The following is a 15280-nucleotide window of genomic DNA, read 5'->3' on the forward strand; positions in this document are numbered from 1 at the left end:
TCTAGGTTTAAATAGTCATTTTACTTGAATAGTTCATCAGTAACCTAAAAAATTGCTGGTGCTGTTTAATCCATTCATATACAAGTGCAGACAGTCCAGCCTTACAGTCAGTCCTTCCTAGTTCTAAACAGGCTTCCTAGTATCCTTTCAATACAAATATTTAAGATGCTGAAGTATCTCATGTGTATCTGTCATCTCCCCTAGGAACAGACCTGAGATACTCCTTCTAAGCTATTCTTGGATGAGACTTTGCTCTGGGCCTGGACCAATGAGGCTAATGGCCCAGAGAAAGTCATTGAAAGGTTTTCAGGAAAGAAGATCTGATTGGTATGAGGTAAGAAGTTTAAACATGCCACTCCAAGTTTCATGGTCCCAAATATTGGACTTTTTTTTTTCCTTTTACCTAGAGTTCTAGTTCTGCAACCAGTACCTTCAGGGCCTGAGCATGAACTCACAATTTACAAGTCAAGCAATCAAGTGACTGAACATTCTAGGTATTACTTTTTAGTTAAGAGTAGTTTTTTGTTGATTTCTGTGGATGCCTACTAAATACAGCTGATCTCGGTGTGCCATTTTAACACATTATTTGTATGCCCCTTCGAAAGAGATGTTCTTTTCCAAACAGTTGTGTGTTTAAATTAATCAAAAAGTGAATTTTTTTTACCACAGAAAGGAACTGTCTCAGAAGTTCACTCCATAATATCAAGACACTGACTGGCAGTGTGTAGCTGCTAAGCACAGGAGCTTTGATATGCTTGAAGTCATATTTCTATCATTTAAATAATCTTTTTGCATTTTTCTAGGTATATAGTATAGGGCAAGTTATTTTAACCCATCTCTTAGTTGTCTTATCAGTAAAATAGTGACAAAAACAGTTCCTCCAACACAGGGTGCTGGAAGGCCTGAATGATTCAATGGGTACAAAGTTGTTAGTACATAGTCCTCCATACATGATAGCTGTTTTTATAATATATCTCTGAAGGGGCCTGAAACTTTGGAGACCAGGGAGAATGTGATAAATCTAATAAGAGGAAACAATTAATGAACATGAAATATTCACCAGTGTTTAAGCACAGATTGAAGTAATCCTAGAAGTAATTGCTGAAAACACTATACTAGATACCTTGGAGAGGTCTAATCAACTTCTGAAAACCCAATGTCACATTTTGAGTCCTGTTAGGACTGAGAACAGAGGTAGAAAATATGTACAGGTGGTAGAATATGTCTCACAGCCCCCTCTCTACCTTTCCCCAGCACAATTCCCATCTGAAAAGAGGTGGAAGTGTCTTGCTGAAGTCATAACACGTGAGCTGAGGACCTGAGGTTGTTCATTTTTAGTAATACATATTTGACTCAAATGGACTAGAGTATAAATTTTCTGTCTGCCTGCAGTGCTGGCAGTTGCCATTGGTTTGTGGAATTTGTTTGTGAAGGTTTGTCTTTACTTAGTGTGAGGCTGCAGCACCTTCCCACAGAGCCAGTGTTTGGACATTGGGGGTGGCCAGCCCTCCTTCCAGATGCATAGAAGATGTAGGATCTCTGCCCACAGTATTTAATCACTCCTGAGTTGTGGTGAGGAACCTAGAGGTTGGCACCAGCTGCTTTGGCTTGGCTGGAGTGGGGCCTCCTGCTCTCCAGGGATGGGTTCAAAGTTTTTGTTCATGGGCTTTGGCAGGAGTGGAAGAGGAAGGCATTTCCTTTGGACACGGTCCACTTGTAACCTTTCTGCCAGAGAAGACATTTAACCTCCTCCCCTTCAACATTCGCAGAATCTGCCTCTGTGTGGGGCTGAGCAGAGAGCTGAGCCCCGAAGCCCAACAGTTGTTACCATTACCTCCTGGTGGGCAGGACCCACAGATAGACCTGCACCCTTGATCTGGGCCCCCACCTGCCTTTCCACAACCTCTTTGTCAGCTACCCCAGACCAGAAAGATGCTCATTCCAGGCTCAAGTATTTTTGACAACATGTGCATTTATTTGTATTAGAAGTACAAACGTAGGAATCCAAATACAAATACAGAGGGCAGCCCAGCCACCAGGCTCAGCTGGCCCAGGACAGGCCAAGGCCTAGAGGGTGCGGCAGGACTGGACAGGCGAAGCGGGGCGCGTGCCGCCCGTGTCGCCAAGGCACGTTGGGCGCTAGGGCGCCCTCGTTTCACTAGGACACCACGAGCTGAGCTGCACGGCTAGCGGGAGTTACGTCCTTGACAGAGGGGAGGAGGACAGTGAGACCTCAGAACCATCTGGGGATAGAAGGGCCCAAGATGGCCCAAAGACTGGGAGTCAGGGCTTCCAGGCCCTCATGGGACGACAGGGAAGCAGGAGCTGTTGGAGGCCACTTGGTGAGGGCGGGGACTCTGGCCTGGTCCTTGGTCCACTTGTCTAGAGAGGGATGGGCACACGCACTTTGGCAGGGTGGACCCCTTCTTGAGGCCAAGCTCCTCTACACTATGTCCTCAGAGCGGATTCCAAGATGCTCTCAGATTCTGGAATCCTTCTACTTTCCTTCCACCTGAATGAGATAGCTTCACAAGCAGGAAGGATTCCATTGAGGCAGAGAGCAGATCTAGGCTTTTGCCCTTCCTTTATGCCTGGGGCATCTTCCAGGGCTCAAGGTGGTTTTACTTTCCACACAAGCTTCAAAAAGAGAGGACAGTCCATGCGCTATGGCTAATTCCTATGTCGTGTGGTTCACACTGGACTTGATTGATGCTTTCTCACATTGCACTGGAAAGCTATGTCCTACAGAAGTGAGAGGATGGCTATTTTCCATCTACATCTTGAAAACTGCTTCTAGCCTAACATTATATTGACCACTTGCACAAATGATCAAGGAATCACTCAGATGTGCACCCAAGTAAAAATATGATCAGGTGTTCTCAATAGGAGGCAGGTTTGTTTGAACTCAGAACTAATTTCAGATCAGGTATTTAAATTTGTTTTGTTTTGTTTTGTTTTTTTAAGAAAGACTGTGGTCCCACATTTTCAGAAAATATAGAAATTGTCAGGTTTCTTTCTCTCTCTTTCTCTCTTTCTCCCTCTCTCTCTCTCTCCCTCACTCCCTTTTCCTTAACTAAATGCTTAGGAAGCAAATATGCTATCACTAGGAAACTCTGCTCCTTCCTACTTGTTTCAACTACATTTGGGGTGATGGGTAGAGTAATACACATGTTAATAAGTTGTTCCAGTTTTACCACTGTACATACATATACAAATACATACATACACATCACTGCATGTAAACACAAGATGGCCCTTTGCTTCTTACAAGACAACCCAGGCCCAATCCCTGAAAATTATTACTCTTCTAAAATCTTCCATAGAAAATGCACTCATGAGGAATGACCCTTTCACTCAGTCCAGGAGCTGCTTGTAAGGAAAAATATGTTATGTAGTTATACAACTATGTGCCTGTAAACGTTGTTTACTAGCACAAAATTAGTCATTTTGAAAGTCAAGATGATTGAAAGTATCATTTACAATGTTTTTGTAGAATTATTCTAAACAGGTAATATAATAGTAAACTCTGTATATAATCAATATATTTTGCCTATGTCTATTTCTATCTCAAAGTAAAAATCTCAAGATAAATTAGGAGTAATCAAAGTTCAGACCCAAACTGTATAATAAGAAGCATATTGATTGTCCTTTTGGGCTAAGAAAATCTGTGGTGTCCACAGGTACATCCATTTTAGGGAAAAGAGGTCTTATCCATTACATGTGTTATCCTCATGAAAAAGAATAAGAATAAAAAAGCCAAATGAGATTTTAAAAAAAGCAAACAAACATAAAACCCAGAATAAACCAATAAACAATAACCAATAAAAAGGAATTATTTCAAATTTTGTTTGAATCAGGGTAGATAGAACTGGAGGGACACAGAGAAGTTATGGAAATGTTTTAGGAAAGCAACATTTTAAACAATTATTTGCATATTTAATATATAAACTACATATTTAAACTTTTCAATTTTCTTCTTAATTTAAATTCTAATTTCATTATGATTTGGGAAAAACATTAAACCTTTGTTTTGGATCAATAAGTGAGGACTAGTATGGAGCATGAAAAAGGATATAGATGAAAATGGTGACATTGATGATGGTGATAATGGTGATGATAATTATAGTGATGCAGCACAGTTTATTTCTTCTAAAATCTTACACTATCTGGTTCACAATTTGAAAATTTAGTCAGCAAATTATGTGAATTTTCTATCATTACTTATCTTGTAATTGCACTGAAAGTTACTTCAGAGTGCAGTTTTTTTTTTTCTTTTCTTTTCTTTTAAAAATTTTTCTATAGATTGCAGGGCTAACCTGCACTAACCAGTGCATGGACTAAATGAATGGGGCATGTTAATTAAATGGTGGGTGGGTTGATTGGGACGTATAAGATGGGGTGTTCTGATCTCCCCATCAAAGTGACTAAACTGTTACTACGTGTATTGGGGGGCTTTCACTCAGTTGACAAACTCACGCCCCCAAAACCCTCCTTTTATATATGACAGTGCATGATAAAAAACTATTGTAATAAATTCTAACCAAATTAAAGCACTTATCATTTGTTCCTCAAAATCAGTCTGACTGTGAGTTAGGACTTCTACTTTTTAATGGAACTTTAATTCTTTTATGAATAACTGATTTGTGGGAAAAACAAAGAAGAAAAATCCAAATAACTAGAAAAGAGGGAAAGATAGCAGCTACCTCCTCAATCTGGAGGATTTCCTTATTGACAATTGATCTTCATTATTCTTTACAGTCTGTTGAGTTTAACCTGTTCAAAAGACATAGAGGAACTTTCTTCCCTGCAGGACCCATTATCATCCTCACTTTGTGAAGCTGGTCCATTCGGCTGGGAAAACTGTGTTGTGGTTACAAATTCAAAAAATGAAGTGGTTATTCTGTATGTTGGCAAACTGAACACCAATAAAAAATAAATTTACTCTTAAAAAAATAATAAATAAATAAATAAATAAATAATAACAAAAACAAACAAACAAAAACAAAAAATGAAGTGGTGAAAATAGGTCATTATCTGAATAATTCAAGTACAACAATTTACATTTCCTTCAATTACCTGAATGTTGTATCCAAGCAGTGTTTGTTTTGTGTGAGTGCATATGTGTGTACAGAAGTGTGTATGTGTGTGTGCACACAAGTGCATGTGTGTGTCTATGCACATTTGCATGTTTTGTCTTCCTAATTTTCTAGCTCATGTTTCTATATTATACAATCTGATTAGCTCAAAACATTGAAAACTTGTTAGTGACTGTTCAACTAATTTTTTAGCATTGATTTAAACTAGTCTAAAATTTAGTTTTTATGTGAGCAGAGTAATCAGAGGCTTATGATATTTTATTGACAACATTAGAAACAAAACCATCATTTAGCTAAAGGACATTTTGAAAAACAAATTGTAGGGAACATTCTCTCTTTTGACTTTATTAGAAATAGACCAGGCTTATAGCCTGAAATTGCTAACTTGTAATCAGAAGAAATTTTTAAAGTAGGAATGGAAATGCTGTAGTCTCTAGTCTTCAAAACTATCAGACATTAGAAAAAGCAAAGATTTTATTCTCCTGGAGATTTGAATGGCTGAGTTGTCATCCTGTTTTCTCAACATATAATGCTTTCCCCTTATAATGATAAAAATTTATTTTTAAAGTAAAAGGTAAGTCAGTAAGGAATACAAGAAGAGATTTGTCATTTAGCCTGAACTGTTCTTTTTTCTGGTTCTTTGAATATGACTATACAATGTGGAGGTACTTCTAAACCGTGTGAACCTGAACGTTTCCTACAGGCAATTTTGAGAGAAAGAAACATGTACAGATTGCACACTTCCTCAATTTGGGGCAATTTGAAGGGGACTCAACAGAAAGTTGTGAATTTCACATTTACAGTGTATTTACAATATTTCCCCATCTTATTTCCAGACCCTTTTCTGATTATTTTAAAAATAATAGTGTTCTGAAGGTCAATACTGATCATAAACATTTTAATGTGTATTTATATTTGACTATTTTTTCTCCAAATCATTCACTAACTTTTGATTTTTACAGAAATTGAGGATGAAACTTCATATGTATATAGTTTATAAACTTAGAAAAAGCAGACAGCTGTAAGATCGTGGAGATTTCAAAGTGCTTTGTGTCTCGAGAGCACTGATCTAATATAGTGATAAGTATAATGGTTGGAAACCAGTTATAGTTCTTCAAGTTTGCAAAGTAAATCACAGAAAGTTCTCAATTATTGGCAGCTGAATAAAAATGATCAAAGAAGAAGAGGTTTTGTTTGTCTTATTTTCTAGCCCTTTAGATAAAGAGTGCCCCGTTGCTTCCCAGTTGTAGCAAGTATTGTTTAAAGCAAAATAGGGTTGTCTATTACCCACCTTTGTTTGCAGAGTGTGGTATTTTGCAGAGCAGCAAAAAATATGTTTAGACACCTCTACTGCAGCAAGCTATGGCCAGGTAAAAAGACTTGGTGTGAAGGTTCTATGTGGACACTCACATCTCATCATAAGCACTATGTCACTGACTTTTAGATTGGCCTCAATTTCCCTTATGTTGCCTAAAATCATTTGCCATGGAGGACAAGTGTTTTTTCACTTGAATCCATAAAAACTGTGTTCTTAACTGATTTGATATACAATTAAGGATAAAACTGCTTGGTACATAAAAAAAAAAGAAAATTCTGTCTGCATCCATTCATAAACAATAAAAAACCTCACATGAAACATATGTGATTACAGAAAATAGAAAATCTATAAGATGTGTATGGTATAAGCTTTATGTGTTATTGTAAGGCATATGTTGGGTAAATTGGGGGCAGTATTGGCTGGGTCCAGAGTAAGTTATAGTGACATTGTCCTTCACTGTCCAGTACCCGAGAATCTCTCTCGTCTGGTCAATGGTGTTGAGACTTTGTACAAACTGAACTTTCTAGGCTCTAAAGAAGCATTTTTCTCTAATCCCTGTAATGTGAAATGCCTTCTCTTTGCCTCTTAGTCTGGATGCAGCTTAAAGGAGAGACAGTCACAGTTGTAAGTATGATCCACAGTGGTAAGAAATTAGAAATCCTTTTCAAAATACGGAACTCTCACTTCTCCAATTTACAGTATTTCTGAAAGTGAGGAACGCAGTAGCACCTTTAGAATACCAGTCACTCACACAATGTCTCCACCAGCTGCTGCAAAACCACAAAAATATTTCTCAAGTCTAAGTGCACAGCAAGCTGGGCAGAGCTGAAGGATGCTGGGTCTGTGCAGAACAGTCTTATATCCATGTACCTCACACATATTCTACTAACCAAGCATACTGGTGAAGGAGTCCTTCAACTTAAGAGTGATGCGCTTCCCTCATATTCTCCCTGTGCCTATCTTCTTCCTTCCTCCAAAATGTAAACTTATACAGACTTTCTCAAGCAAGCCCCTGATCTCTATATATGAATAAGGTACATGCTACTCTTCTATTTTGTGGACTGAAGGCTCATCTCAGGAGTTGAGATTGATTAAGAGAATTTGAACAGGCAAGCCTGCAGAGAAACTGACGGTGTGTTTTGAGGGTATGTTTGAGTTCTTTTTAGTCAGAACCCATATTGGGTAGATAGCTGTATGTGCAGGAATGTATTTTGCATGTTGTGAGCGAACATCTATTACACTCTCTTGAGACGAAAGTTTTCCTTCATGGAAAATGAATGATGAACTAGTATGCTTAGATCAGTAGGATGACTGAGTTCAGGGAGAAGAGAATGGTTGGATTCAGGAAGCAGGTTATTGGTATGGTACATCCTATACATATAATTTCATAAGAATTGCCAATGACACCCAAATATTGAGTGGCTTTGAAACAAGAAGCATCAATAAATTTTTTCAGGTAAAATTGGACCAAACTTAAGTTATAAAAGTGTTCTTAGGTTATTTTCCTTCCAAGAAGAATTTCACTAGAAAATTCATTTCCCTCCAGAATCTTTAAAAAGACATAACAGGTTGAAATTCTTCATATTTAGAGATTATAAATTCATGAAGTCGAAAATTATGTTTGAAGAAGACCAACCTCGGGCCACCTTCCATGTGTACTCAGTGTTTGGTGGGACATGGTGGGATTTCTTTGGTCAGGGAGCCTCCAGACTACCACTGCCAGGTTTGGGAGAGTGTTTATGCATAAGAGACAGAACAAGGATGCTAGTAGGTGAAATTCTCTGATAGAGTATAAATTTCATGTAAGTCAATAGGTTCAACCTATTTCTCTACAAATATTTATCATTATTTTATGTCTTAAACTGAATTAGCTAAATAGAATCCAGTTGGTTTGTGGCCCATGTAGCAACTATCAAGTCAAAAGGCAGGGAGTTGACAGGAAGGAAAATAATGCGCTTGGATGTCTCACAATATATAGACTCAGAATATCGTATTCCAATATTTGCATTCACTTGATATGAATCATGTTCATAAAAATAAAGACTCATCTAATTTTACTTTGTTTAGCCTCTTCCACTCCCATCCCCTTGTGTTGGTCTGCATCCAGTAAATTGTATGAAATCAGTACTTTGATATATTCTCCCTGTATATTATTTTACTTTTTTTCTGAGTAGTAATCCTATTTACAGTAGATAATTAAAATAAGATTATATGATTTCCAATAAAATTAATTCCGTTTTCTGGGTGAGAAAAATGAGAATCACAGAGATATTGGTACCAAAATTTTAGTACCAAAATTTTAATAATGCCAAAGCAGTATTAGTGAACTGGTAGGACTTTTATCCTATCAATGGTGGGAAGCTTCTGAAGAGTCTTGTGAAGTACATACTGGTGTCCAGTTATAACAAAGAACTAACATCAAGAAGCAAGTTAGTTTTGTGTTATAAAAATATCAAAAGAGTAATAATCTCAGGGTTTTTTTCTTTGGGATTTTGCTACATATTCATATTTCAAAGTATAAAATAATTTTTGTTCATCAAAATATATCATTGATGATAGCCATTGCCCTTGTTTTTGCATCTAAGTTTGATTTGACTTAAAAGTTAATATTCACTAAGAAATTTTAAAATTCTATCTACATTTCTTTCACACCCTGGAAAACATTTTCAAGACAAAGGCTTGTGAATGCTGTATGCCTTTCTTTGCAAGATGAAGATAATCACTGAATCTGTAATAGCATAACATAAGCAAGATACATACTCTGGGGTTGTATTTTGCTCTAGTAAAACATAACTCCTAAAGTAAATGTTGAACTTTAGCTGAACTAATCCAAGAAAACAAATTTAAAAATACTGCTGACTTTCAGTAGTTTGGAATAAAGTAATAGCCTTCTGATGTTCAGAGATCATATCATTGACTTCAGAAACACAAGAATTTTGAAAATCATATTTTTTTTCTCAACTGGAAACTTGTGGATGATGCATATACAGCCTTCCCAAGCCTAGGATGAGATTATTTGATAAAGGAATGCTAGATAACAATGATGGTACCGGAATAAAAGAGACCACAGGGAGAGGAAACTGGGTCAAAACTCACTGCAGTTCACACTTGAACTCAGACTGCCTGGGAACATGGGGCTGAGGTCAGCATGAGTGTGTCCTATCTAGCAAGCAGTGACACCACAAACATGGGCACTGGTACCCCTAAGGGCTGCAGGGGAAAGACCCAGAAGGGGTCTTAGCCCGAGAGAGCTTCTTGGATATTTTCTTGCATGTTTTACATATTTTTTGGCAATGATAATTGGCAACTGCTTCCAAGATCCAAAAACCTTATTCATAAACATCACCAAGCTACAGATTCAATAAGGGATTAGCAAGAATATCACTTTGGAACTCAATGTATGTGTGTGCACGCATGTGTGTGAGTGTGAAATACATAATAGAAATATTTGCCACGTCCTCTTCTACTGCTCAAAGGTAATGTATAACTTCAGATAAACTGAGCAGTGTCCTTCCTTCCTACCCCAATTGGTCACTACTGGTCTCGGGAAGGTGAAAGGTAAAGAGAGAAACCTAGTGCTCTTTACTCTACCACAGCAACATTTAGAGATACAAGTATCCAACCCAATAGACCAAGTTGAAAAGCAGGAATGATGTAGGGAAAAAGACCCGGGAATATGAGTCCAGTTCTAAGATATCTATGTGAATACGCCCTTTTCTCCAAGATCCCGATTTGCATTCTTCATAGCAGCAGAAGAAGCTCTGACAGTCTTTGCCATCCAGACACTCATAGACACAGGTATCTTCCAATTCCTGCCAGTACACAGAATTGTTTAAAGTGATCATTGCAGGTGGTGGTGGTCTCATGTCAAGGAGAGAATAGTTCTGTAGGCAATAAGAACAACATAAAAATCATCATGAAATGCAATAAGAACAGCCCAAGGTGAATTAAGAAATAGGCATGTTATGTCTGTCCGTTAGATAAAGAGGACAATGCCATGCCCCTTCCCACACAATCTCCATCCCTGCACTGGACAGTTTGATCTTTGAGAGTTCAATCTGCCAATTCAATATCTATACATCTAATGCAAAAGGAGTACAGTGGAGTTTTCAAAACTGGCATATCTCAGAGGGGGCTGAATACGTTTTCAGATGTGTATTAACCATTTCAAGTCTCTGTTTTGCTTACTTTTTTGTTGATTTGGAGTAAATATGTACATATTGTATATAATCCTTAAATGTTAAGCAGTAAATTTAAAATGTAGAGAGATAAATTTATTTTTCCCTAATTAGTAAATAGTAAAAATTATGGTATATAAGAATGATGAAAGAATCTTCCTGTTCCATGTAATTTATGTAAAAAAATAGCTTGCAGTGTGTGATGGCCAGACACCACTTGTCATATTAAGAGACATAGTCAAAAGTGTGTACAGTGGAATGTTTTATTTTCTACTTCCCTAGCTCTCCTCCTGATGTGGAAAAGTCAATGTAGGGCAGGTAAAGGAGAGGGGATGGCTTATGTTCACTCATAAATGAGAGGTATCACTTTTAAACTTGAGAAGTGGCTTCAAATAGACTTGTCAATTCCTCAGGTGCTTGTTAGTTCTTCCAATAATTATGAATTATGTATTAACTTGAAGTTTGTCAAGAGGATATATTTCTAAATTTGACTAAGTAATGTGAGAGAATTAAAAATCACAGTTCCCTTTCTGGTTTAGTTTCATTTGTGCTGGCTGAACTGAGTGACCAAAGTGTGTCAGTAAAAGTGGTAAGATGCTGACATCAAGGGAGAATTGGACACACAAACCCAGTCTCAGCTAACTGACTAGATCCTTTGTACTTTGCTGGGAGAGAGACCTTTTGGAATTCATTAGAAAGCATCTTGAGTACCTGTTATGCAGTTGGCCCTGCAACATAGATTTCAACAATGCAGGTCCACTTGTATGCAGATTTTTTTCAAAAAATAACAAGTCCAGTACTATAAATGTACTTACTTTTCGTTATGATTTTCTTAAAAACATTTTCTCTATCTTATGTCAATGTAATAATATAGTACATAATACATACACAAAATATATGCTAATCAACTATTGGTTATTGTTATTATGTTATTGGTAATGCTTCCACTCAACAGTAGACTATGAGTTAAGTATTTGGGGAGTTAAAAGTTATACAAGGACAAAAAAAAGTTATACGCGGATATTCAACTGCATGTGTTGGGAGGGTTAGCACCCATAACCCCTGAGTTATTGGGTCAACTGTATTTCTTTTAAGGGTCAACTGTATTTTTACCAAAAATGAATCAAGTAAAAATGTAGAGCACTCAGCATCACAACTGGTAGCCTTTTGGGGGCATCCTTTTAATTGAGAAGTGTCTGTGTGTGACGTTCAACCTAAAGTGAGATGTCCTGGACCACATGTTCATGAAGTATTGCCTACTCCATACCTACCAATGGCCAGTCAGGAGCATGATGGTGCAGCCTTCTACCTTCCTCCAGAACTCTGGGCAATGGACCAAAACAAAAGCTTTTTGTTCTATAGGCTCCACTGTGGACACATCTCTAGGTTAATGATTCTTAACCTTGAGTGGTTATAAAAATCACCAGGGGGGTTTGCTGAAAAAAATTTAAAAAGCTGATTCCTGTCTGTAGTCTAGTACATTTGAGGAATTTGCAACTTTTTGGCAAGCCTTGGTTGGAAAAATCTGCCTTTAATAAATAATAATTGCAGGTGTGTTTTGACAGTGTTCAGATAGATATTTATCCTTTTATTTCTTCGACCTTTTGTGCCTCTGTAGTGACGACACACAGATGAGAAGCCAGCCATTACTGGCATGGCATGCCTAAAGGAAGATGATGCAGAAAGGGCATCAGAAAGTTCTGAAAGGGGCAGCCAGGGTGGCTCAGCAGTTTAGTGCCTCCTTCAGCCTGGGGCATGGTCCTGGAGACCCGGGATCATGTCCCACGTCAGGCTCCTTGTATGGAGCCTGCTTCTCCCTTTGCCTGTGACTTTGCCTCTTTCTCTCTCTCTCTGTCTCTCATGAATAAATAAATAAAATCTTTTTTTTTAAAAAAGAAGGTTCTGAAGGACCTTGTGAGGACAGCTCACATCTCTTGTGAGGACAGCTCACAAGAGATCTAAAGGGTGACAAGAGGAGCTGTAGGCAAATAAGCAACAAGGTTTCTGGGAGCAAGAGAAACCCCTATTTCACTTCTTCATTTATCAAACTCATGATCATTGAAACACACATAAACCTGATCTAATAATTAAGGGAGCCCTATGTATATCTCTACAGCTCACTGTTTTGAAATAAAACTAATTGCATTTTATAATATTGCGATAAAATTTAGGATGCTAAGAGCTTTAAACAGTCATATATCAAATTGTGTAAATACTTTCTTAAATGTGTAACTCTCATTTGTCATAAACATTTCAAATTGTGCTCAAAATAGAGATTTTAATTAATGAGTCCCCAAGGTCATCTGCAGCCAAGCAAGGTCCCTGACTCACTTCTGCTTTGCCTGCATGTAAAATATAGTCTTATGACTTCCCTGGAAATGCTGTGTTTCTTGGGTGACAGGTACTATTGTACATATGAAGTGGTTAGCTTTGCATTTTACAGATTAGGAAACTGAGGCACAGAGATATTTGAAAAACTTGCCCCAAAGTGCACACATGTTTGTTTGTGAGGCCTGGGTTGTGTCCATCATTGCTTAGAGGCTGCCCATCTCTGCAGATGTTGGTAATAGCAGCCCTTTAATTAGCTTAACCTGTGGATATTTCAGAGTAGAATCGAAGACATTGACAATTATTATCCAACCTTGGAAAACTCTTTTTCTTTGGCTATTTTATGAACTTCTGTTGAAGATCTCTCTGTGTCTTCTCACCTGGCCTACAACCCTTTCTCTCTAGATTGTTTTTCTATGTACTTTCTTCAAAGTCATTATACTTTCCCTTTTAAAAACAAGCAAACAATTCCTAGAGTTTTGTGAAAATTTCTTTTTTCTCTATATTAAAAAGATTCTTTCCTTTGGGAGAAGCTTTTTTATACCAAAGGTGTCAATAATTCTTCCACTCCCAACCCACTGGCTGTGTGATAATGTGCTTTGTGGGCCTCAGGCTCTCTCTTTGTTTTGACTTGTCTCTGTTACAGCATCCCCACTCCCAAACTTTCCCATTACTTTTCAGTCTGTTACTGGTTGGAAGCATTTGCTGGCAAATCTGTATGTTCTCTGTGGCTTCCCACAGCTATAAAAGTGGCTTCACCTCTCACCTTATGTCAGAACTAAAATGATACCCTTGCAGAGTATAGATAACAAAGCAGTTTCCTTGAAAAAAAATGTGTTGAAATGCACTAAACATAAATTACCGATCAGTAGTTAGAAAACCCCATATGGGTAGGCATAAAGCATTCAGTGTAATTAGTGAATTGATAGGTATAAAGGGAAACAAGTAGCTATATATAAATTTTGTTAAATGATAAAAAAGGTAGTGATTTAAAAACATTTCTCAATTTTTGATAGATTCTTACCTCAAGCCACAAACTAAAAATTCAGATGCATTAATAATTAAATATAACTATATTGTAAATTGTTTAACCTTAACCAATATTTACAGAGCTTAATTTCTCCATATTTCAGTTTTCTCATCAGTAGAATGGATTGTTGTGAAGATAAAATGAATTGATACATGAAAACACTTAGAACATAGTGTCCAACAGAGTTTGTGCTCAAAAGAAGGCAAGAGAGAGTTATATGATTTTGAGAGTAGGGGGGACACAAGGGGCAGAAATCACAAAAGGGAAGGCTGATAGATTTGGCAACAGGAGATTTAAAACCATGCATGTAGAAAAAAGTACAAGAAATGATAGTGACAACATTGCCATAAAACTTAAAAATAAACTACACAACAAAAAATATATTAATATTCTTAATTATTCTGTATGTGACTATACAAGTTTTAGGTTATATAAAATACAATATATATAATAAATAATATAAATAACTGGAGGATTGATACTTTAAAAAGTTAAAGGACATAAAAAGTTATAAAGGTTATATAAAAAACTTTCATAAAAGTTAAAAGGAATAAAAACAATTCATGAAAACAGAAATACAAATAAAAAACAAGTGTAAAATATTGGATTTTATCAATAATCAAAGAAATGCTAAGGGAACAGTTTGCAGAAGGCATTTTTTTCTGTTTGATTATCAAGCCTAATACAGGGCGAGTTCTGGGAGGTGTGTGTTCCACACTAATGGAGCCAAGCAACCCTATTGGCCCAGTCATTTTGCTTCTATGAATTTATATTAAGTTAATATAGTCATAGGTTTATGCAAAACTGCAGTGATAAGAATATGTATAAAAGTGAAAAGGTGTGGATTAGCCGGTATCCAGCCAAGACTGTCTGTGTAGCAGTCATGACATATACTGCAATCATTAAAACAATCCTATAATATTTATAACACAAAAACTTATTCATATTTTTGAGTTAAAAATATAAATATGTATGTATATGCTAATCCTTGGGTAGAAGGATTATGATTAATTTTTTCCCTTTATTTTATAAATTGATGTTTAAAAAGTATACACATTTTTGAAGAGACTATGTTCATTACTCGTTGTTCTTCAATACATGCATACATAAACAATAACTTATTATTCAAACTTAGTTTAGTAAGGGTGCTCAGAAATATTTGCATCTTCAATGCTATACATACAGAGGGGGCTTGTAGGCTTATTCGCTCATGAATCCATCTTGAGGAATCTGGATGTAACAACTACAAGGAAAAGAGAAAAAATAATTAGAAAACTGGAAATCTGTATCATAAAACACCTTAGTTAAGAGCAACTTTTCATGTATGATT

The 15280-nt window shown here is 36.9% G+C and overlaps 1 protein-coding gene across 1 annotated transcript in view; it reads right to left on the reverse strand.

Annotated features, from left to right (window-relative positions):
- Window positions 1-1952: 1952 nt before the first annotated feature.
- The window catches only part of GABRG3 (gamma-aminobutyric acid type A receptor subunit gamma3), a 740987-nt gene continuing 727659 nt past the window's right edge, over window positions 1953-15280 (reverse strand). The window contains exons 9-10 of the mRNA XM_038532572.1: window positions 15134-15193; window positions 1953-10298 (exon numbers count right to left, since the gene is read on the reverse strand). Of these exons, the coding sequence (XP_038388500.1) occupies window positions 10017-10298; window positions 15134-15193 (342 nt within the window). The 3' untranslated portion in view covers window positions 1953-10016. The remainder of the gene's footprint in view (window positions 10299-15133; window positions 15194-15280) is intronic.

Source organism: Canis lupus, chromosome 3, assembly GCF_011100685.1.
Source record: "Canis lupus familiaris isolate Mischka breed German Shepherd chromosome 3, alternate assembly UU_Cfam_GSD_1.0, whole genome shotgun sequence".
In the NCBI taxonomy this organism is placed as follows: Eukaryota; Metazoa; Chordata; class Mammalia; order Carnivora; family Canidae; genus Canis; species Canis lupus.